General features: G+C 36.3%; 3 protein-coding genes across 3 annotated transcripts; 2 read left to right on the plus strand and 1 right to left on the minus strand.

The window, feature by feature from the left end:
* Positions 1–10,496: 10,496 nt before the first annotated feature.
* Positions 10,497–11,682, plus strand: LOC148923418 (protein FAR1-RELATED SEQUENCE 5-like). The gene is made up of 2 exons (XM_089061487.1): positions 10,497–10,554; positions 11,096–11,682. The coding sequence occupies exons 1-2, from the start codon at positions 10,497–10,499 to the stop codon at positions 11,680–11,682; spliced, it is 645 nt and encodes a 214-aa protein (XP_088917613.1).
* LOC148923419 (protein FAR1-RELATED SEQUENCE 5-like) lies at positions 11,683–13,335 on the plus strand. Its single transcript, XM_089061488.1, has 3 exons — positions 11,683–11,858; positions 11,998–12,873; positions 12,951–13,335. The coding sequence occupies exons 1-3, from the start codon at positions 11,683–11,685 to the stop codon at positions 13,333–13,335; spliced, it is 1,437 nt and encodes a 478-aa protein (XP_088917614.1).
* Positions 13,336–14,065: 730 nt separating this feature from the next.
* Positions 14,066–14,604, minus strand: LOC148923420 (uncharacterized). The gene is made up of 2 exons (XM_089060444.1): positions 14,527–14,604; positions 14,066–14,434 (listed from the first exon to the last, which is right to left on the minus strand). Exons 1-2 carry the CDS (start codon positions 14,602–14,604, stop codon positions 14,066–14,068), a joined length of 447 nt encoding a protein of 148 aa, XP_088916570.1.
* Positions 14,605–24,211: the final 9,607 nt, after the last annotated feature.

Consider the following 24,211-nt stretch of genomic DNA (forward strand, 5'->3'; position numbering starts at 1 on the left):
ACTACACTTCACTATCGGTACTAGTACTCCCTCTTTTATAGCAGTAGAGTAATTTTTCTATTTTGGTCGTTTCATAATAGCATAGTCATTTTTCTTTTTAATAAAAAGTACTAACATATTTTTTCACACTTACTTTTTCCTTTCTTATTTTTTTCTCATATTTTTTTCTCTTTCCAACTTTATTATCTTTTTACTTAACATTATATTATACACTTCATTTCGGAAAGAAATGTCTCCACTATTATAAATAGATGGAGTAATATTTATAGATGTAAATATTTCCTTTAACTTCTGAAAAAATAAATGTTACATATACATGTATTGTACACACGCAAGAAAACATAAACAAAAATCTACAACAAGCTAGTACAGAGACGAAGACATTGAATAAAAACAGCCTGATGCTACCACTACTTCTTCCTACTTTTATCAATAAAGAAATCAAAGTTGATTAGATTCTCCAGAGGAGGACCTTATTGAAAATATTAATTATGTTCATAAAAAATAGACTATTTTTAAAATTTTGGAATGTTTATTAAAATTAGACAAATTTTAAATATTGTTATTAATTCTAGACATCATTTTACATGTGAACTCCACAATTCACTAGTATTACTTCCAACACTTTTTCTATTCATCTTTTATTTTATTAATTACTCGTTAAAATCTGTTTTTTTCATAATTTTATTTATTTTTTTGGACGGATATAGTACTACTATTAACCAATTAAAAAGAAGAAGCCATTAACGTTTACGTCACGGATGGGTCATTGCCACAATGCCACGTGGAATTTTGTGCACTTATTTATTAGGGCCTATTGATTAATGTCGTACATTAAATTAGGACAAGTGTGAAAGTTGTTTCATAGTTGGCAATTGGCTCTTCTTTTTGAAAACTTAACAATGTAGTACTTATTTAATAAAATAAATTATCAAATTTTATATACCCCCTTAAAGCAACATGGAATTGTAGTTGGTGATTCGAGAGATCTCTTACCAATTAAGAGCTTTACCTTTAACAAAGAATCAAAGCCTGTTTCTTTGATTATTACTCTCTATCACACATAAGCTGAGATATTCATGCCTCTATCTTATTAAATATGAAATATTTGATTTTCAACATAAGATTTTATGTAATATTTCTTTGTTAATTATTAATGAAGAAAGAGTAAAGTAAGAGAGTGAAAAAAATAGAAATAGTGTTATTTATATTTTAATGCAATAACCTTTAAAGAAAAATATTTATTTTTAATGGAACATGTATAATAATGTATATACTACTCATATGATTGAGAGAAAGCACGTTTAAGTTCATATAATGGGAGTCCGTTTTTGTACTATGTTGCAGCAAAGATTTAGAAAATTGTGCAGATATATAATTAGACCAAATGACTATTATGATCACTTATTGCATGCCAATTAGTATAAAAGAATATTCAGTGATAAACTTTTGGTCAAACCGACTAAGTGAAGCAGTTCAGATTCATAACAGCTCATTTCACATTAAATCAGTGTTTACATTGCTAATTAATTCGGTCCACCTTCTCTAACCATAAAATAATAAATAAATAAATAAATAAATAAAAAATAATTCACATGGTCAAAATAGACTAGTTAGTTCTTCAATATAATCTCATAAAAGTTAAAGCCGAAGCATTGTTATAATAACAGGACTTTTATTTTTTAACCAATTCCTATAGTATATCCCATACATGCATGGATTAATCCAATTGATTTTTTCAAATCTAATGTGAAACTTGTACAAGTAATTTGTTTAGACCAAACTAGTACATTTTGGGCGGCCTTATAGCACAATATTATAAATTTGGTTGAAATCAAGAAATTGAGCAGTCACAAATCACAAGCAAAGAGTGACATCGCATGTTCTAATGTTATACCACGATATCTACTCTACATAAGTAGTATGGTCCATATTGGAAAATATTGTTGTGACAGAGCATATAAAAGCATTTGTTGTTTCAACAATTGTTGGCTGGACTTTGTGTTTAATTTCTGCCTCTACAAATTAATTCATGCGCACACAAATTCAATAATTAAATGCTTAGATTGTAATCCAAAAGGTACATTGATATCTATTATGGTAGAGTGGGAAGGAATCAAATCTTTACATCACAATTCAACAAATCATTTTTCTAAATTTTATGCACATATGTACTGAGTTTAGTGAATAAATGATTATATGAAGAGGATCAAAAAGGTAGGTCGTTAAATAAAAGAGAACTTTTTATATGTCCAATTAACAAATATTGATTGGGATAGAGTAGTGCCTAACACTTAGAAAATGAATTAAACCCTTTAAAAGGTCACTATAATGCTCTTAATATCATATAGTATTTCTTTATGATAATGACGGAGCTTGCTATAGAATAGGGACATCAATCCGCTTTGTTTAATTTCTTCAAATAATTTGACTTCGAAATGTAAAGTTATGATCAAAACTTATGCTAAGAAGTACTATATCTATATAATTTATTTTTCTATTTTTTCATGCTGGGTTCACTTTCGTTCTTCAACCGGTCGTCCTTTGCTAGCAATGATCGTGCCTCTGCTTTCCAAGTCGACGTCATTGTACGATTAACATGCGAGTTTGTTGTCTGCACCAGACATTGGTTTCGACTATTATTCTATTTCACTCACTGTAAAACTAACTGTTAATTATAATTTAGGATCTCAATCATTTATTTTGAGGGCACGAATCTCGATCGAAAGCAGTGAAACAAGCAACAGCCATGGTACAACAATTGAAATTGGAATTGGCAGGTTGCTTTGGGAAGTCTAGGGTTTGCCAAATGAGAGCAAACTTTGTCACATTTGTTCCTTCATTACGTTTGATATGGAATGGTATGTTAGGTCAATGAGGGCTGATTGTTAATAGCATCGAACTGCAATAAATGGATTATAGATCTGAAAAATGAAAGGGACAGCTAATAATATTTTGCTTACTTTATTGGAAAGGAAAATTGGTGCTGTCTCTATCACTAAGCCTATTAATCATAAAGATTGTGACACATGAGTACAATCATTTTATTTCACAAATTTACTATCCACTGAAACAGGATTAAAGTGGTGGGATTTTCAATTTTTATCATAATACTTCTAAGCCCTACCATAAAGATTGTGCCTAACTATCCCAAATTCCATGGGATAGATAGAGCTAAGGTTGGTTAAATGTCTAATCATTCTTTCTGATTAAAAAAGAAGAAGCCAATATGCACCAATTACCATTTATGCTAAGTTTATCTTATCTAATTAGTTGGGTCGAATCAATATTTTGAATTAAATATTTGTATAAATTAATTATTAATTACTACCATAATTGCCTACATACGCAAATAAATTGTTAGAATATGTTATGTTGTTGTATTCACGATTTTCTACATAAATCTTACTAGATTTGTTTTACTAAAAAATGTTTCACCAAATGAAGTATCATATCATATTTTCGACCAACAAGTTGTATGAGATAATAAAATTAATCGTAACAAAAAATATTGTTAAATTAAAAAGATTTCATTTTTCTCTCAAGCCAATATTCTGTGGAATGTTGGAAACGGGCCGAATAGTTGGGCTTATGCACGGAATTAGAGCCCGTCTAATTTAAAGCCCAAATATTTGATTGCCCTATATGAAACGGCCCACTCATATAATAAAAGCCCAAATAGATCCAGCCCATAGTGATAGAGCACAATAATATAGTACTTCTGATTCAAATATATTTGATAATGATCAATTTTTATCCATAGGCATTCAATTCAATTTAGATAAATTCAAGGTACATTAGTATCAACAAATCAACTTTCCGGCGTCCAAAAAATTGTCGACATAGACATGCAAATTATTATCTCAGATCAATTTCCCAAAAACATAAATGTATCATATTTACACTAAAAAAATGTCAGTTTACCGACGGAAAATTTTCGCTAAGAATTAGCGACGGAAATACCGACGAAAAATCCTACATCCAACCGTTAGTGAGACGTTTCATTTTAGGCTCACCGTGAGGAAATCCTACCTACAAACACGTTATTGTGCTTTCTTCAATTTTTAACCGTGTAGTGTGATTTATTTTATGCATTAATTTGACTCTACCGAAAATGTGAACCATGCATCGGTTAAAATATTGATTTTTTTTCCAGTTGCAGTTACTACTATTTTCCTTGAATTTATGGAGGAATGTGCTTGAGAATGCTGCATGCGATGTTGATAATTTGAAGTAAAGGTAGCCATTAAATTTGAATTAACAAAAGATTTTAATGCTCTAAACTTTGAGCTATAGGCAGTTATATATAGCTACTGCAAATTGGTGTTACATATCGGAGTAGAAACGATCATGGAAATTGAATTGAACAATAACTATTAATTACTACTCTGATATTGCACTTCATGTCATCTATATATACGAGAGACTCACTAGTTCAATATCACACACTGATTAAATAATTTCTTATAGTAATATTTATCAAACTAATTAATTAAGGAAAAATGGCCTCTCAGAGGATGATTTTCTTGGTTGCTCTTTTGCTTGCAGTTGCTCTTGGCTGCCACGGTTGAATTCCTCCCATCTCCCTATGAGTATATGTATTTATTTAATCAATTAATTAAATTAATTGATGACTTTTTAGGTGGAAGAGTGTGTCAAACGACCAAGGATTGCCCACCATGCAAAATTGGTGAGCCGCTTTGTCTGGATGGGGTGTGCACTTGTTTGGATACCAAGACCGATGTTGAATCAGGTCGAACCTATTTCTCTCTATCTCTCTCTACGAGTACGTATTGATATAAATTAATTATAAAAATAATTAATAATTTTTCAGATGGAAGAATATGCCATACGAACAAGGAGTGCCCGCCATGCAAAGTTGGTGAGCCACTTTGTACGATAGGGTTCTGCACTTGTTCAAATTAAATCAAGACCGATATTGAAGAAGACGACTAATGTCCCGGCGCACATGTATGCATCGTCATCTTGTCATCCCTACAGTATCGGATGCATCTGTTTTTGTGATTGTTGATGGATCTATTTCCTAAATCCTAAATCCTAAACGGCTAATTAAATGCATTCATCTATCCAATAAATAAATATGTTGGATTCAAATTATTATTATTACTAAATAAATGCCACAGTGTTTACCACAGTAACCGCTTCTTCTTCTTTGTAAACAACTCTTAATTGGAGGGTACGACCACATTAATTAAGTTGAAAATATGTGGACATCCCTATTTGACAACTATTTCATTCATTTTAATTTACTATATTTAGGGGAGAATTGGTAGTTGAAAATCATCCATTCACTCAACACATAATACAATTTAAATTATTTCTTATAATAAAATTTATAAAACTCAGAAAAATGGCTTCTCAAAGGATGATTTTCTTAGTCGTGGCCAGTGGCGTATGGAGCTAAGAAAAGGGGGTACAACTGTACCCCCAAAACTAATCTGTTCTTACTGTAATATTTATACTACAGTTACTAAAATGTTATGTGCTCTGGTGGTTGCTGAAGCACTTCCGCAGGGTATTTCCTCGAGTTCGATTCGATTCCCCATCATAGCATATGGCCTATATTAAGCTTTTTTGTTTTAAGTAGTTTAGTTTTTTTTATGTTTTGTTTAAGTACTTAGTTTTATGTTTGCAGATTTTAGGTTGGTTTTTGTAAGTATTAGGTAGTACTATATTATTTTTTATATCTCATTCACATTTTAATGTATGTGTATGACTTGTTTTTTCTATTTTTAATTTTAGATGTTGATAGTTGCATTTTATTTTATTTATAATTAACATTTAAATTCTTTAGTAGTATGAATTCAAAATTCAATTAGTTACACTTTTTATTCTTTTGATAGTTACACTTTATTTATAACTGTTTTTTATGTGATATTAACTCTAAGTTTAGTTATATATGCCGTAAAAAAACTTTAAAATTTAATATTATTGTAAGATGTTATTTTAAATATTATTTTATTTTTAATATGTTATACTCTATATGTTCATAAGAGCACTCCCAATGGAGGTGGCGAATTCTCGGCGATAAATCGCCGATTATCGCCGAATTATCGCCGGCCATTGTGGCGAAGTCGGCGATAATTCGGCGATAATGTTACCGTTGCTTCGCCGAGTGGCGATTTATCGCCGGATTATCGCCGAGCGATCGCCGGCCACTGTGGGCGACGCTCGGCGATAATCGGCGATTTTTAAAATTTTTTTTTTTTTTTTTGGCCGAACGGCTATTTTATCCCACCCCTATAAATATTTCATCCTCTTCCTCCATTCATCACCCACAAACTTCATTCACACAAATTTTCAATCTTTTTTCTCTCCATCTTTATTAAATGAGTTCTGATTCATCGTCTCGTGCTCAGTCCGACGAGGAAATATCACATTCTTCTTCCGAAGAAGAGGTACCTCCCGCTCCCACCGGATGGGATGTAGCGGGTTTCGCCAACAACCCAATCAACAACTATATCTCCCGCTGCATACAAAGCGAGATCGCTCGAATGCAGCAGCCACCCCCCCAACGGCCAATCCGCCGGCGGCGCCGATACATCCCTCGCAACCACACTGGTGCGCACGATCGGCTGTTCGCCGATTATTTCGCGGAGGAACCACGTTATCCGGCAGATGTATTTCGTCGCCGGTTCAGAATGCGCCGCTCCCTCTTCCTGCGCATTGTTAATGCGTTGTCCGCGCGTTACCCCGAGTTCCGGCTCCAGCGAGACGCAGCAGGGAAGCCCGGACTATCGCCCCTACAGAAATGCACTGTTGCCATCCGGCAGTTGGCATATGGAGGGTCCGCCGACATGTTCGATGAGTATCTGCAATGCGGCGAGACGACTGGCAACGAGTGCCTGAAGAATTTCTGTCAGGGCGTGCGAGAGATATTTGGGGAGCACTACCTTCGCTCGCCGGACGCAGCTGACTGCCAGTTCCTACTGGATTGGCACTGGAGGACCCACGGCTTTCCGGGGATGCTCGGCAGCATCGACTGTATGCACTGGCAGTGGAAGAACTGCCCAACCGCGTGGCGAGGCCAGTTTACTACCGGCTACAAAGGTACGCATCCCACCATCATTCTTGAAGCCGTTGCCGACCAACGGCTTTGGATTTGGCATGCTTATTTTGGTATAGCCGGGTCGAACAACGACCTAAATGTTCTCAATTCCTCGCCCCTTTTCAACGAGCGGATCAACGGATTAGGCCCCTCCATCGAATTCACGGCCAATGGCAATGTGCATAACATGGGGTACTACCTGGCTGACGGCATCTATCCGCAATGGCCCGTGTTTCTGAAGACGATCAGATGCCCACTCGGAGATAGAAGAAGGTATTTTGCCCGAGCGCAAGAGTCTGCGCGCAAGGATGTGGAGAGGGCATTTGGGGTGCTCCAATCGCGATTTGCACTGGTAAAGGGTCCGACGCGCTTTTTCTACCAGGGGGATATTGCCGATATCATGTATGCGTGCATCATCATGCATAACATGATCATCGAAGATGAACACGAAGGCGTCCTCGACGTCACCAACGACCCAAGTGTTGCATCATCGAGTCACGGTGTCTCAACCGAGTCCGCCCGCCAGGGTGTACCGCACAACGAACATGAACGGTTCCAGGCGTTCATGGACATACACCAGAAGGAGGCCCATCAAGCACTACAACACGATATCATCGAAGAATTGTGGGCAAATAGAAACCGCGCCCACCGCCCTTGAATTTTTTTTTCTTTGAATTTTTTTTTTGATTTTTTATTTCCATTCGTGTACTTTTTTTTTTTTTAATTTTCTTCGTTGTAATGTGTACCCGTGTTTAATACAACGAACTTTATTACTATTTATTTGATTTATCTTTATAAATTAAATAAGCTAGCTTTATTATATATAAAAATAAAACAATTAAATTAGTGATGATGTAAAAATGAAATGTTGAGTTAGGGAGAAATAAGGGAGAAATAAGGGAGAAACCATTGTAGGGGTTGGCTAAAAACTGGGGATAAAATGTGATGCTGATGTGGCGCTGATGTGGCAGGAGTTAGGGAGAAATAAGGGAGAAATAAGGGAACTCCATTGGGAGTGCTCTAATAGATGTCATACTTTCTCTTTTAGTTTGTCTCACAAAAATGTCATACTCCCTCCGTCCCAAGATAAGTGAGCACAAACTTTTCGGCACGAAATTTAAGAAAATGAGGTTTTGTTAGTAAAGTGGAAAGTGAATAAAGTAAGACAGTTAATAAAGTAGAGAGAAAAAGTAAGAGAGAGAATACCAACAAAGGAAATATGAGTCGCTTATCTTGGGATGGAAAAAGTATTTCTTTTTTTGCAAAAAAAATTCTCTCTCACATTAATATAAATATGATATTTTCTCTCTCCACTTAACACATAAAATAACATCTCCTAAAATTTTGTATCATTATTCAAGTATGACATTTATTATGGGACGAAGAAGAGTATTTTACATAAAGTTCGCATCCCCAATCCAAAAAGTCTGGATCCGCCACTGGTCGTGGCTTGTGCTTGCAGTTGCTCTTGGCTGCCAAGGTTGAACCTCCTTTCTCTCTCTCTCTCTCTCTCGCTATTATCGTGATGTATTTATTTAATTTACTAAATAAATGAATGAATTATGAGGTGGAAGATTTGTGTGGCGTACGAGCCAGGACTGCTCCTCATGCAAAACTGGCGAGCCACTCTGTACAGATGGGGTCTGCGCTTGTGAAGACACCATCAATATTAACTGGGTCGATTATCCTGGTTGAACTTCTCTCTCTGTTACAGACTCTAATATTCCTCATCAGTTGTGAATAATAGTCTAATATGGAGTATTTATTTAATTTACTACTAAACTATTGAATGTAAATGAATTTTCAGATGGAAGACCACTGTGCAATAATGTCAAAGACTGCCCATCAAAGCTATGCCCATCAAAGCTATGCCCAATTGGTGTGATTATCTGTATTGATCACTTTTGCACTTGTAAGAACAACTAGATCGATGATGACTTGGTGAATGAAAAGCTCTGCAATAAACAAGGATGATCACTATATATATTGCCGTTACTTAGGCTGTGTTGACAATGTTTGTCTTTGTCGTTGTTTTTGTCCAAGCCCTTTATCTACCAATTAATAAATTCGAATTACCTTAATAGTGTTGCTTTTTAAGTCTCTCCTCTACAATTTGTTGAAAAAACTTTCACATTTGATCTACTCTATGCCATAACATATAGATATATTCCAAACTAAAAAATAACTTCTCCAAAATCAATCGGTCTTTGCCATCCACTTAACACACTCTATCCCATGTAGAATATCGCATTTTAAGTCCAGATTCTTCGTGTACTTTAGTGAAGAAATTAATATGAAAAGGGAGAGAGATGAATGAGGCAGATATACATTACATGTATTTTTATTTATGTAATAATTGAGCTTATTAATAGGCTGAGAGACAAATTTAAGGAATTAATGGGCCGAGCTTCATGAATTCTAATGTGCTAATCTGATTTAATTAGTTTAATGAGTTAATTCAGTTAGCTTTATTAACTATTGGGCCTAACCCGCTTAAAACTAGAGGTGAGCAAAAATACCGAAATACCGCACTTACCTATATATATATGCATACATATAATATTTCAATATAGCGGTATATCGAAGAGTCGACATACCACGGTATAACGAAGTATAGGAAAATTGATACCGTTAACGTACCGAAATTTTTTTGTACAGTATGATACCGTACCAAAAATTGTGGCACACCGAAAATCAATATTTTTTTGGTATATTGAAATATTATATGTATGCATATATATATAGGGGTGCGTTAGGCTCCTTTGCACCCTAAGTGTCCTATTTCCTTCTTAATCTCAGCCCTCGGATCCTTGAATTGGATGGTTGTGATCAATGCATTATTAGTCTATAATGTTGCATTATTAGCCGTTGTGCATTATTAGAATGAAAATGTGCATTATTAAATGACACGTGGCATTAATCTAACCGTCAGATGACAAAATCGTGGGGCTAGGATTAAGAAGGAAAAATGACAAAAAATATGAAAAGGATTTGAATACATCCCTATATATATATATATATATATATATAGGGATGTATTCATATACTTTTCCCATCTTTTGTGCTTTTTCCTTTTTAATCTCCCCCATCCATTATTAAGATCTAAAGGCTGAAATTAGTTCCTAATTTAATCATTTTTATTCATTAAAAAATTATAGAAGGGCGTTTAGGGGATATGCATTGACGTCGGTTATGGTAAGTCCATGATTCTCTCCCTCACAATATCTTGCAGCGGTTTTTTTCATTCATAGTACAGAATTGTCTCTTCTCTTTCATCGTTCTCCATTCTCCATTCTCTTTCATCTTGCAGCGATTAATCTTTCATCGTTCTTCATTCTCGAAAATTTTGGTGAAAACAAATAGTGCGATCGTGCGAAACTTGTAGAATTATTTTTTGGAGAGTTCCGGGAAGATTATCTTTACTACAATGGAAGAAGGTGGTTCTTCAACAATGGACGAAGCTTATGATTCAACTATGGAAGAAGGTAAATTTGTCGAAAAGTATTTGGTTATTGTATCAACGTTTCATTAATTTCCATATCACACATATTAACGCAACCCTTTTTGATTTTTTGTATCTGTGAATTGGTACTAGTTCCATAATTGACGTTAACAAGGAGCATGAGTTTGCTTATGGGGTCGGCTAGGGTTTAGAATTGAGGTCGTCAAGTTTTTTTTTGTTAAAATTAATGTACAATTTTTAAGGTTATAATGTAAAGTATTAAATTAATAATGCACGTTTTTTCTGCATGGGCTAGGGTTTAGAAACGTGGCGGCTAGGGTGTTGTATTATTTGATAATCTTAATGCTCATTCATTAATGGATAATGTATATTTGCGAATACATAATTCAAGTTTAATTTTGTCTTGGTTAGGGTTTACAGACGTGGCGGATAGGGTGTTGTTTTAATAGATACAGATAATGTAGATTCATTACGGTATAATTTAAACTTTTAGTCAGATAATGCACGTTTATAATTCATAATGTTTACGTTTGCTTAGATTTTGTATTTGTGATTTTGTACAGTGGTTGTTGTATCTGAATGTTCGAAAGATTTGAAGCCTGTGTTTGGGCAGAAGTTCAAATCACTAGATTTTTGTTTCGCGTTCTACGATGTGTACGCCCGTGCCGTTGGTTTTGATACGCGCAAAGCACAACTGAGGAAAGCCGATGGTGTAATTACTTGGTATAACGTGGTATGCAATAGGGAAGGCAGCAAGAAGTGGAGCGAGGATGACCAAGCAAATGCACGGTCTGGTTTTTCGATAAAACGTCGCCGGTTATCCAAGCGGTGTGGTTGTAAGGCGAGTATCTCATTCAAGTTCTTCTCCGAAGGGGGAGTTTCAGGTTATACTGTCGAGGAGTTCAATGAGGTTCATAACCATTATATGGTTGAGACAGAGCATCAGCAGTTTATGTCAATCAATCGAAAGCTGGACGACGTACATCACCAATTTATTCTTGATTGTTCGAAGGCTAATATAGGCCCCACGCTCACGTTTAATGTTCTGAAGGAAATTCTCGGTGGTTTTCAGCTCGTTGGCTGCAATGTTGGGGATATAAGGAATGCTTCACGAGACATCAAAGCATACGCACATGGTATTGACGTATAAATGGTTTTGGATGATATGGCTAAGAAAAAGGAGATGTCTGAGGCATTCACATATGAGTACGAGGTTAATGCCAGTAACCAGCTGGTTGCTCTGTTCTGGTGTGATGGTTTGATGAAGAGGAATTACCACATGTTCGGTGATATTGTGGCTTTTGACACTACCTACAACACCAATAGGTATGTTATTGTATGCATTTATATTTGTGTTGGTTGCATTATACCTGTTTAATATGTACATTATTGCTTGCATTAATACTGATGTTTGTATGCATTATATTTGTCGTTTGATTGCATTATGTTGGCTTATGCTACGCAGGTATTGTATGATCTTTGCGCCATTCACGGGAAAGGACAATCACGGGCGACCAGTAACTTTCGCTGCTGGTTTGGTAAGCAGCGAGAAGACAGGCGCTTTTGCATGGTTATTCAAACATTTTGTTCAATGTATGGGGGTTGCTCCGAAGATGATCGTTACAGATCAGGATTTGGGGATGAGATCGGCTATTGAAGAGATTCTTGCCGGGACTCGCCACCGATGGTGTATGTGGCATATTATGCATAAGTTGGCCAATAAAATTCCAGGTAGGTTATTGAGGCACGAAGATTTTAAGAAAGAGTTCAATGCATGCGTCTGGTCGGATCTGCTTGAACTCGACGAGTTCGAAGAAGAGTGGAATGGAGTAGTTGAGCGTTATGGTTTGGAAGAACACAGTTGGTTCATGTCGTTGTACGAGTATAGGCAATTATGGATACCTGCGTACTTCAGAGATTTCCCACTGGGGTCGATGATTAGGACCACCTCTATATCTGAGTCGGAGAACAGCTTCTATAAAAACTTCTTGAAGCCACGCAACAACATTGCCGAATTCTACATGAATTTCAACCAAGCTTTGGAATTTCAGCGAAATAGTAGAACAAAGTTGGACTACCAAGACGCTACTGCCCTGCCTATATTGGCCACTACTTTGGCGTTCGAGAAACATGCTTCCACTATGTACACAGATAGTATGTTCAAGAAAATACAAGAGGAGATTGTTGAGGGTAATGACAGATGCCGCGTGTTGGGGTTCTCATCTACGGACAGTGTGGACACCTACAAGCTTGGAGACAGCCTTTGCAATACCTACTTTGTGAGACATGATAGGACTGACGAGTCATATTGTAGCGATTGCAAACTATTCAATAGGCAGGGGTATCTGTGCAGCCATATCTTCTTTTTGTTCCGGAACAATGAAGTTAAAAGATTCCGGATACCTACTGTGCAAGTAGATGGCTGAAGACTCCGCTAGCTAAGGTTGTCCATGGACATTTTGATGAGACTTTACCTACACAGTCCGTGGTTGATGAAAGGCAAAACGTTTCAAAGCAAGGGATCTCACTGTTCTATGGTTTTTTTCGTCGATTTGAGACGGACATTGATGTGCTTTGTGCATTCGTAGGTGGACTGGAGGAACTTGGTAATTCTCTTCAAGCTGGAACACCTACAACTTCTGCCTCTGAGAAGAGACGAATGATTGAACAGTTTTATGGAATGGAAAGGCCAGAAGTCGTTGAGGTCCACCCTCCAGATGTGGTCAAGACGAAGAGGCACGCGAGTAGCTCCGCTAGTCGTCTGATTTCCAAGCGAGAAAAAGGCTATCAAGGAGGCTACTAGACCCCTTAGACGGTGTAAGGCGTGCGATGAACTGTGCCATCACGACTCTAGAAATTGTCCTATGCTCAAAGAGCTGGAAAAGGAGAACGAGCTGCGTAAGGGAAAGAGGAAATGTTGATGTATTTTGATTATAACAGAATTATTTGTTTTTGTTTTGCGTTTTATGTTCAGTATTGACGTCGAAGCATTTCCCACTTTGAACAAGGTTGTGGATATGATTGCTCATTATAAATTGGTCTTTGTGCATTATTGTTATGCAAATGTTACATTATTTGCAATTAATACTTAATAATTTTTTAGAATTATTATAGAAGACGGGCTTTTTGGAGAACCGTGCATTACACACATAGTTTCGGTCATTGTAAATGTAGATTTATTACATTATTGTGTAATACGCACTGGTATGCCACTGCATTAGTATCCCAACAAAGTGTATTATAATGGATTTTATTTACATTATTTGTTCACTTGCATGCATTGCTTGTCGAGCTTGTTGTTAAAAATTATTATAGTCAATAGTTGTGTTCAACATTATTTTCTACATATGTTACATTATTAAGCAGTAAGTTGACATTATTAAGTTATTTGCATTCATTATATGTTGTGTGCAACAAAAATTTAGTACCAAAATATCTAAACATACTCCAACCCACAAAGTCGATCTTCACCCTTCCGGCATGAGTTCATAACAAAACATCTAGTTCATATCCAAATTTAAAAACATCTATTTTCACTCGATCCCATAATTCTCAACCCACTTTTCGAAGCTGAATTTAGGCGGCCTATCCATCCAATGTTTCGTGGCTTGTGTTTGGTTGGTCCCAGTCTTCGAGTTATGTGGATAAGTTAGCAGAGCTGTTGCAAACTTCATTCGCAACATTTCCAGGCTCTTCATTCCTTTGGCAGTTAGTCCGCAATCCCATTCTTTCGCCCTCTCCCCAAAATACGTCTCCATATGCCTCATCACATACACCCCCGTGTCCACGGTGCCGATGTTGTTCCTCCACGACATTGTCACGACATGCGCATTACATTTTTTGACCTGTGCCGCCATTTTTGCGACCTTGGATTTCGTTAGTGCTGCTGCAAAGAACTTTTTCTACACCCAAAAAAAAGAAAAATGTAACAATGGCACATAATGTACAATTTGTGGTATATAATGCAGAAGTGATGTAGTGTAATGTATATTACCAGCACAGAGGGTGTGTCACCATATTTTTCGCCAAATGTCCCGTGTGTTTCAGCCAAGGTGTGATCAATGATGTTCATCTTTGAATCTCAAAGATCAAAACAGACCACATACTGATGGGTCGTCCCCCAAATAGGGAAGAAGAACTACACAACGAAAGGAGCATTAGAACACATATTATTATGTCTACCACAACTACACATCGAATACACTATATATTACTATAACTCACCATTTCATACTTGTCCCACTGATAGCTATCCGTTCCAATTGTTTCCTCCAAAACCCTGGTCCAGAAGGTATCAAACTGGAATTTTTCCGTCCATTCGGGTTGTGCGTCCACCATTGACTGAAGCTGTACTTTGTTTGTGTTAGCCGTTACAAAGTTAAAGTTATTATAGTAACTTGACAGAAACATGCGGAGAAGGATGTGCACTCACGCATGGTCTTGTTGAGAAGAAAAGCCTGGAAACCCTCTCTGGCGCCTTGTTCGTTTCCATTGTATTCAGGTAAGAGCTCCACGTATCGATAACATCCGGGCTCAGTGGCTTGAATGGCGCTAAAGATTGCATCTCGATCTGCACAGTATTCTTAAAGTTGTCGTGGTAGACAACTGAATCCCTGTATATGTTTACCCAGTTAAAACAAAGTCACATGTCCCTAAAATAAGAATATCTAAAGAATAAAATTTACTTATTCTTTTCTGCTGTGCTAAGCACCCAGTAGTAGAGCTACTTGTCCACTGTGTGTGGCTTTGCTGTCAATCTGACCGCTCTCTCGTTGAATGGAGAACGGGCAGCCAAACTAGGTTTTTTTATTCTTCCCTTCTGAACCAAAAATAAAGACACATATAAAGCACATACAAGTCATCACCAACACTAAATGTTGCAATTAGCATATCGTTTACTTTAGTCTTTGAATTAACTACGCTATTCGATACCTCATCCGCATCTGAATCCTGTTTGATGTGTTTCCCTCTCGCTTTTTCTAGATCACCAACCTTTCCAATGGCTTTGTCTCTTCCACCTCCATGTTTTGCATCTACCAGTTTTATTGGCTGTTTTGTTCGGGCAACACCAATCACTACGCCCTTACTTGATGCAGCAGTCCGTACATTAAACAAACAATAAATTAAAATCGAATAATGCATGACAACTACATAATAATGTATACATTTACGGTTTTATTTAGATATTCAACCTCCTGTGGAATGGACGACTGTATGCCCATCGCTGCCTTTGAAGCTCCCTCCCTAGCGGGCTGTTTTCTCTTGGCTGCCGGAACCTCAGCGCGTTTCCCTCTGTTTGTCTTTGTTTTTTAAAAAAAGAGTTAAACAAAATGAACTGAATAATGCAAAGATACAATCATATAATGTACAACTTTAGTTTTAATAATGTAACAATATTATTACAAAATGCAAGTAATGCTTGAGACATATTTACCTTGACGTTGTCCTCTACGGCTACACTCTTTGGTTTGTCTTTATTTGTCTCGGCTCTACTCTTGCCCGCTGCATCCTCCCTAACCTTCCCTTCATCTTCAACACTGCTTCTAGGCACCTGCACACAATGGAACACAAATGAGATGGAGTAATAATTTTACTAACTAATAACACAATCATTTATTTTCTTGGTGCATACCTCAGTTGCTGCTCCTGACCTATGCAAGCGGGAAGGTTTCAGGGATATCACTTAATCATTTATTTTCTCAACCCGTGCACCACTAGCATCTCCTGCCGTGTTATCAGGGATATCACTGCCTATTTGATCTTGTATGGGCATGTCCCCTCCTTGGTCAGCAGCACCAACCGACTCATCTTGGGCTGTATCATCATTGTTCGTTGTCCCTGAACCACCAGCCATGTCTGTCGGCTATGTTTGCTGTGACGCAAACGGGTCAGGACATTCAAAACCCTCAAGCACAAAAGATGGCCTATCGAAGCCTCTTGCAATCGCCTTCTTCTTGTCATACGCCGACATCATTTTTTCCATCTCTTCAATCCACTCTGGACTGTACTCCTCTTCGTATTGCCTTGCCTGATGAGTCAATTGCGTAACTATTTCTTCATCTTGAACTACAATCTCATCCTCTAATCCCAGCAACTTCTTCCCTATCTGACTCCCTACTCGGATGCCCTGATCCTTCAGCAGTTCAACGGGTATCATCTTGAAATCCTCTACCCACGTCGTGATGGCATGGCCCATCAGCACACTTGAAGCGATGAACTTATCTCGTATACGTTTAGCTCTATTTGTGCTTGGTGCTGCACCATCTCCTCTGTTCACAGCCTGCAACCTCCTAGCTTCCTCATCCATCAAATACTTTTCCTTATCAACACGGTCCTCCAACCTTCCAGTACCGAACTGATCACGCTCGGCATCCTCTCGTTGTTTTAGGGTTTCTGTTGTCCAGCCCTTCATTGTTGGCCATGCACGGATGACACGCCTCCGTATGTGAACTACGCAGTCCACATACGCACACTGACAATAAACAAAGTTTGCCAAATGGTCTGTAATGTATTGAATTATATATATAATGCAACAGATCAACTATCAGTAATGTATACTTAAAATGAATATTGAAACATGATCAAACATAAAAAGAGATCAATAATGCATGTTCTACTATGTAAGTAATCAATGTAAAATATCTAAACATTCAATCATTGTTTCACTAACCAATAGAAAGTGGATAGGTCCCGTAAAATATATGGTTTCACCTCTCTTCCACGTAGGATACGTGGCCTCTAACACGGATAAGACGTACCCACACTAATTGTAATTTCTAATCTCATCAACGTCATTGATGAAATGTAGAATTTTGGGCTTAAGATTACCGTCTGCAGGTGTCTCTATCAGTGCATTCTCTAGCATGAACATAAACATGCGCTTGAAATCTGGCCTACCATTCACCTCGGCCGTGATCAGTTTGGCAATGTCTTTAGCCGTCATCTTGTACCGACTCTTACCACACTTATCTGCAACGTAGTCGTTGAACTGAAACTCCGTCTGTTTATCATCTGGCCTTGAGATTGGTGTGGGGCCTCTGGGAAAACCTAGGGACAAATGGACGTCCTCCTCATCAAGCGTCAAGGCCCCACCACCACACAAAGGAATCTGGCATCTAGCTAGATTTAATGAGTTGAGAACCCAGTAGGCAATGTAACCAGGGATCTCCTTGATGTTGAAGTGGAGTACAACGCCAAAGCCAAGTTCATGCACGGCTTCCTTCTGCCGTGGAGTTAGGCCTTTCAAACAGTTGAGGAATTCTGTAGTGCTTCGGCTATATAGGTGGTCTACTTTTTTTCCTCTCTGCTTCCTCTTATCGGGGTCTTGATCTGAGGTACCAGCCTCGGCCGTGTTCCGTTGCTCAAGTCTTTCCCGGAATTTTTGGGCAATTGCTAGTGGAAGAACATCATCCACTGCATCATCAACGACCAACCTTGGATGCTTGTTTGCTGGAGAAAAAAACAGTGCTGAATATCATGAATGCAATACATTAACCGTATAATGTGCAAATCCAACCAAATAATGTTGCACATACCAATAATGCAAAACATTAACTGTATAATGTGCAAATCTGATCATGTTTAAAAACAGTATGGATTTTGAGTTATGCATAACAATAACTGTATAATGTTCATAACTGACATTACAATAATGTTAACAGAGCATGTATTAATGCATAATATCAACCTAACAATCAGTACTCAATAATGGACAATTCCAAACCAATAATGTACAATTCCAACCTAATAATGCATGATTCCATCCTGCCCGGATGTAGCAGTCATTTTTTTGGCAAGGAATCACAAGTCCAAATGAGTGAAAATAACTATAAAATGCAACAACTATACAGAATAATGCAACAAGTGTACAGAATAATGTGACTTAATACTGACACCACTTGAGACAAGTACAAAACAGAGTTCCAATGGACTTGTCATGAAAAATTTAAGGAGAAAAATGGACAATTCCAACCAAAATGTCCAATACTGCAGCACCCATATTTCACTAATGGGAATTTGCAACTAAAAATTGCACAAAATGTTATAAATAATGTAAAAAAAATGGACCCACATTTTGGAAAGAACATAACAGATCTGCAATAGACTTTTACTGCTCAAATAAAGGCTACAAATGTACAAATACTGGTATATAATGCATCAAACTGGACTAAAACAAACCTACTAGTTCTTAAATCTCACTACTCAGCAGTGGACACCTCCAAACAAACCAAATGATGCAGAAATTGAACTGTCTAATGCAAAAAAAATGAACACCACTTAGGCAATCATAATACAGAGAGAAACTAGACTTGTAATGCCAAAAATAAAGGCAACAAATGTATAGAAAACGTTCCATAATGTACCAAAATAAGGAAAAGCACACAATCAGTTTCTTACAAATGGCGCAGCAGTCTCACCTTCGGTTTGCGTCGGCTGGCTTTTGAAAGGCCGTCCTCTCTTTGACATCGCAAATCTAACAGATACAACAACAACAGAAACCACTTTAGATACTACACCAAAACTGGACCAAATTAGTCTACAGAACCAACAAAACCAACATCTTACTTCCAGGGTCGTGTAATAAAAACAAAATCACCAATTTCAGGTCGAATTCATCCCAAAAACTTAATTTCAGAACACATACCACTAATAAACCAACAATAAACTTCCAAAAGTGGATAACCCAACATCTAATACTCACAATTTCACATTTTCTCAAAGAACTCGCACTAAAAATTGGAACTTTAGCAGCGTACCGTAGATGAAACAAGGATTTGAACAGTGGACCTAGGGCGCTCACGAACTGAAACCGGAACTTCGCGACTCGGAATCGTCGACGGATGGAGCTTTTCACGGTGAGAATCGAAGTCGCGGTAGGGTTTTAAGCGGCGGCTAGGGTTTGACGATTTTAGAAAATGAGAGGAAGTTGTTTGATCGTGGTTTGATGGGATTGAATGAGAGAGAGAGAGTCATAAATTGGAAGGTCTATCAAATTCCCGCTTAATTATCGGACCTTATGTTTTCTAACGTGTTCCAGACAATATCTGATTACTATTATACCCTAGTAATGCACGAAATAAACCCAATAATGCAAGTCAGGAGTAAATCCGATTTTCTAATCTTGACCGTCCACTGCTATGATCCAATGGATGATATTAACAAGGAAATAGTATCTAAAGGGGTGAAAGTAGATTAATGCACCCCTATATATATATAGAGAGAGAAGTGATCCATGTTTAACTAATTTTAAGTCCATAACTAGAGAATAAATCCCAGCCACACATTTTAATAATTCAAATTAATCATATGGCTTAAGTTATCCTATTGCTTAAATATAGCCCAAGGGCATTTTTGTAATTCAATATTACTAAATCAAACTTATGATTTCTTCACCATCACCATATTTTCGTGATTTTCTTAGCTCTTCGCAATTCACGATTTCTTCCAAAATTCACGATTCCTGATCGTTAATCCTCTGGATTTGTTCATCATGATTCGATTCCAGATTTCAGATTCATCACGATTCCAGATTTGTTCATCTCGTTCGTGATTTCCAGATTTCTAATCGTTCGTCAAGCATGATTTCCATATTCGATTCCTGATCGATCGTCCTTCGTCGTGAATTCACATGATTCGATTCCAGATTTCAGATTCATCACGATTCCATATTTGTTCATCTCGTTCGTGATTTCCAGATTTCTAATCGTTCGTCAATCATGATTTCCATATTCGATTCCTGATCGATCGCCCTTCGTCGTGAATTCACATGATTCAATTCCAGATTTCAGATTCATCACAATTCCAGATTTGTTCATCCTGTTCGTGATTTCCCGATTTCTAATCGATCGTCAAGCATGATTTCCAGATTCGGTTCCTGATCGATCGTCCTTCGTCATGAATCCTTCGAGGTACTGCAAAAAGATGAAAGACAAAACAAAACAGAGGCAGTGAGAATCTGGCAGAAATAGTTCACTTTGTAGAATGTTTAGTTCACTTTTGAATGATTTTTAATATCTGAGTGTAGAATATTGGTTATAGTGTACTGCTTTTTCATAGAGTGAAGTATATTGCCCATAAAGTGAAGTATATTGAGCATATAGTGAACTATTAAATGCTTATAGTGAAGTATTGAGCATACCTTATGGTGTACTGTCTTTTCATTCCGGTGAAATAAATATGATTTTTAATATTGCATAAAGTGAGGTATATTGAGCATAAAGTGAAGTATATAATGCATAAAGTGTAATGTTCTAATGATGTACTGTTTTTTTCATATAGTGAAGTATATTGGGCATAAAGTGAAGTATATTGAGCATAAAGTGAAGTATATTGTGCATGTCTTATAGTCTACTATTTTTTTCATTTTCAGTGGAATATATTGTGCTTATAGTGATGTAAATTGAACATGCCTTATAGTTTACTATTTTTTCACTACAATGAAGTATATTATGCATATAGTGAACTATTATATGTTTACAGTGAAGTATAATAACCTTACAGTGAATTATAGTGAAGCAAATATGCTCTATAGTGAAACAAATATGCTCTATAGTGAAACAAATATGCTCTACAGTGAAGTAAATAGTCAACATAATATTTAATTTAATTGAAACGGATGAGCTTTATATTGAATATAATGACAAATATTATGAACTATATCATTTTCATACAAATGGTCATGAACGCTTGAAGTTTACAATAATTTTTCCACATCTATCTCCAAGTTGTGACTTCACTCTAAGTATAATCTGTTCACTCTAAACATAATATTGAATTTAAATGAACTGAATACGGTTTACAATGAACTAAATGAAACATGTTATGAATATATCAAATTGGTACATCTTCGCCTTCATAGACGCCAAGCTTCCAATCATCATCTTGGCCTCTACTTTCGTTGCTCTAGATCTTTCTCTTCGTCTTCCTTTAAGTATATCAACAGCTTTCAAAAGATTAATAGTTGTCCTGCCATTTATAGAAACTATAAGCATGGATCACAAACACTTCACTTTAACCATGAAATACTTCACTCTAAGCACATTTCACTTCACTAAAATGAAAGGTTAATTAAGTGTCACTCTAAATCAATAGCAACACTTGTGCCAATATCAACGGCTCAGAATCAATCTTAGCACCTCAACTTTGACATGTTAGATTAAGACATCATTAACTAAATTCCCAATAAGATACCCTATTTGGAAGGATATCCAACGCAAAAAAAGTCAAAAGCACATGGAAAATACACCAACTTCACTCTAACACTGGAATACTTCACTCTAACACTGTTTTACTTCACTGAAATGGAAAAACAAAGCACTACAAGCATAGATCACAGACACTTCACTCTAACACTGGAATACTTCACTCTAACCATGTTTTACTTCACTGAATTGGAAAAACAAAGCACTACAAGCATAGATCACAGACACTTCACTCTAACACTGGAATACTTCACTCTAACCATGTTTTACTTCACTGAATTGGAAAAACAAAGCACTACAAGCATAGATCACAGACACTTCACTCTAACACTGGAATACTTCACTCTAACCATGTTTTACTTCACTGAATTGGAAAAACAAAGCACTACAAGCATAGATCACAGACACTTCACTCTAACATTGGAATACTTCACTCTAACCATGTTTTACTTCACTGAAATGGAAAAACAAAGCACTACAAGCATAGATGACAGACACTTCACTCTAACACTGGAATACTTCACTCTAACCATGTTTTACTTCACTGAAATGTAAAAACAAAGCACTACAAGCATAGATGACAGACACTTCACTCTAACACTGGAATACTTCACTCTAACCATGTTTTACTTCACTGAAATGGAAAAACAAAGCACTACAAGCATAGATCACAGACACTTCACTCTAATAATGTAATACTTCACTAAATGAAAAACAGAGCAGGTAGTTGTTACTCACGATCGGAGTCTACGGTTGTTGTTTTTCTTTTTTTCTGTCGATCAAAACCTACACAAAACATAGAAGTAGTTAACTGTAGTAATTAACTGTAAGCTAACACCTGTTCTGTTCAATTTGGATTCCATAATAAACTACTGCATATCTCACTAATTAAAAACTCTCGACGTTTGAATTTGCAGAATTCTCAAAACTAAATCTAAATAAGAATGAGAAATCTAAATCAGAAACTAGAAGAACAACTTACATTTTGAAAAATCTTTCTATTTGGATTCATTGTTCGACTATGGATGGAGGCGACGGCGATTGCAGCGATGATGGATGGAAGCGATGGCGACGATGGATGGAAGCGACGGCGACGGCGGATGGAAGCGACGACGACTATGGATGGAGGCGACGGGAAGAGCAGTGATGGCGGGAGATGAATTCTGCAAATGAGAAATTAATTCAATTGTTAACCCTAATTTTATTAGTGAAATGTCCATTATACCCCCGCCTTGTATAGTGAAGTAAATTTGTGATAGAGTGAACTGATTTCTCCTTCAAATTCGAAAATCTCATGTGTTAAAACTAGCCCTTGATTTTCTTGATCCTGTGGCTGTGATTTGTTCTCTAGTTATATACTTAAGGGGCACTTTCCCCATATCACTACTTTATATATATATATATATATATATATATATATATATATATATATATGAACCTAATTGAGAATTGAGATGCAATCTCAGCCACTCATCTAGAATATTTGTGAAATGTCAACAACATGTACTTTATGTCAACACAGGGGCATAATTGTAATTTTATTTATTTTATTTATTTATTCTTTTAAATTTTTTATTTTATTTTAATTTTTTTAAATTTTTTTAAAATTTTTAATTTTTTTTTTATTTTTTATTTTTATTTTTTTTAAAAAAAAATCATTTTTTTTTGTCAACTACATATACTATTCATGTCAACTGCACATCAAATGTCAACAACTTTATTCAATAAATACTATTTGACATGAATTGTACGTGTAATTGACATTATATTGTGTAATTAACATGAATTGTATATGTAGTTGACATGGATTGTACACATAGTTGACATTATATGTGTGTAGTTGACATGAATTGTATGTGTGGTTGACATGGATTGTACACATAGTTGACATTATATGTGTGTAGCTGACATGAATTGTATATGTAGTTGAAAAATAAAAAAAAAATTTAAAAAAAATTAAAAAATTAAAAAAATAAATAAAAAAAATTAATAAAAAATTAAAATTAAAAATTAAAAAAAATATTTATTAAATAAATATACTATGATATTACCATTCTGCCCTTTCATAATTAATTAATCTAAAGATATTTTCTATGTGGAAAAATCTGGACCACTCATTTAATAAAAATGAGTGGCTGATATTGCATCTCATTTCTCAATTAGCATAAAAAATCTCAATTGATCACAACCCTATATATATATATATATATATATATATATATATATGGGTGCGTTAAAATGACAACACTCTTAAAATGACACTGTGACACCACGCTAGACTGCAATATTATAAACACTAGACTGCAATATCCAATATACTAGACTGCAATCTATAGATTGCAGTCCAGCGTATTGGATATTGCAGGCGGGAAAAATTGCAGTCTAGCGCATTGGATATTGCAGTCCGCGAAAATTTACCCTTGAGCAATTTTATGATTGCCACATGGCAGCTGATTATTCGTCCATGTGTACAAATGA

Source organism: Salvia hispanica, chromosome 6 (genome assembly GCF_029641045.1).
Source record: "Salvia hispanica isolate PSC_SH4W2 chromosome 6, Shi_PSC_v1, whole genome shotgun sequence".
In the NCBI taxonomy this organism is placed as follows: Eukaryota; Viridiplantae; Streptophyta; class Magnoliopsida; order Lamiales; family Lamiaceae; genus Salvia; species Salvia hispanica.

Coding starts and splice junctions, on each gene's coding strand:
- LOC148923418 (XM_089061487.1), top strand. CDS start 10,497: ATGGAAGAAGGTGGTTCTTCAACAATGGACGAAGCTTATGATTCAACT. Junction 10,555..11,095: donor TGATTCAACTATGGAAGAAG/GTAAATTTGTCG, acceptor GATTTTGTACAG/TGGTTGTTGTATCTGAATGT.
- LOC148923420 (XM_089060444.1), bottom strand. CDS start 14,604: ATGAACATCATTGATCACACCTTGGCTGAAACACACGGGACATTTGGC. Junction 14,435..14,526: donor GTGACACACCCTCTGTGCTG/GTAATATACATT, acceptor TTTTGGGTGTAG/AAAAAGTTCTTTGCAGCAGC.
- LOC148923419 (XM_089061488.1), top strand. CDS start 11,683: ATGGTTTTGGATGATATGGCTAAGAAAAAGGAGATGTCTGAGGCATTC. Junction 11,859..11,997: donor ACTACCTACAACACCAATAG/GTATGTTATTGT, acceptor TATGCTACGCAG/GTATTGTATGATCTTTGCGC. Junction 12,874..12,950: donor AAACTATTCAATAGGCAGGG/GTATCTGTGCAG, acceptor CTGTGCAAGTAG/ATGGCTGAAGACTCCGCTAG.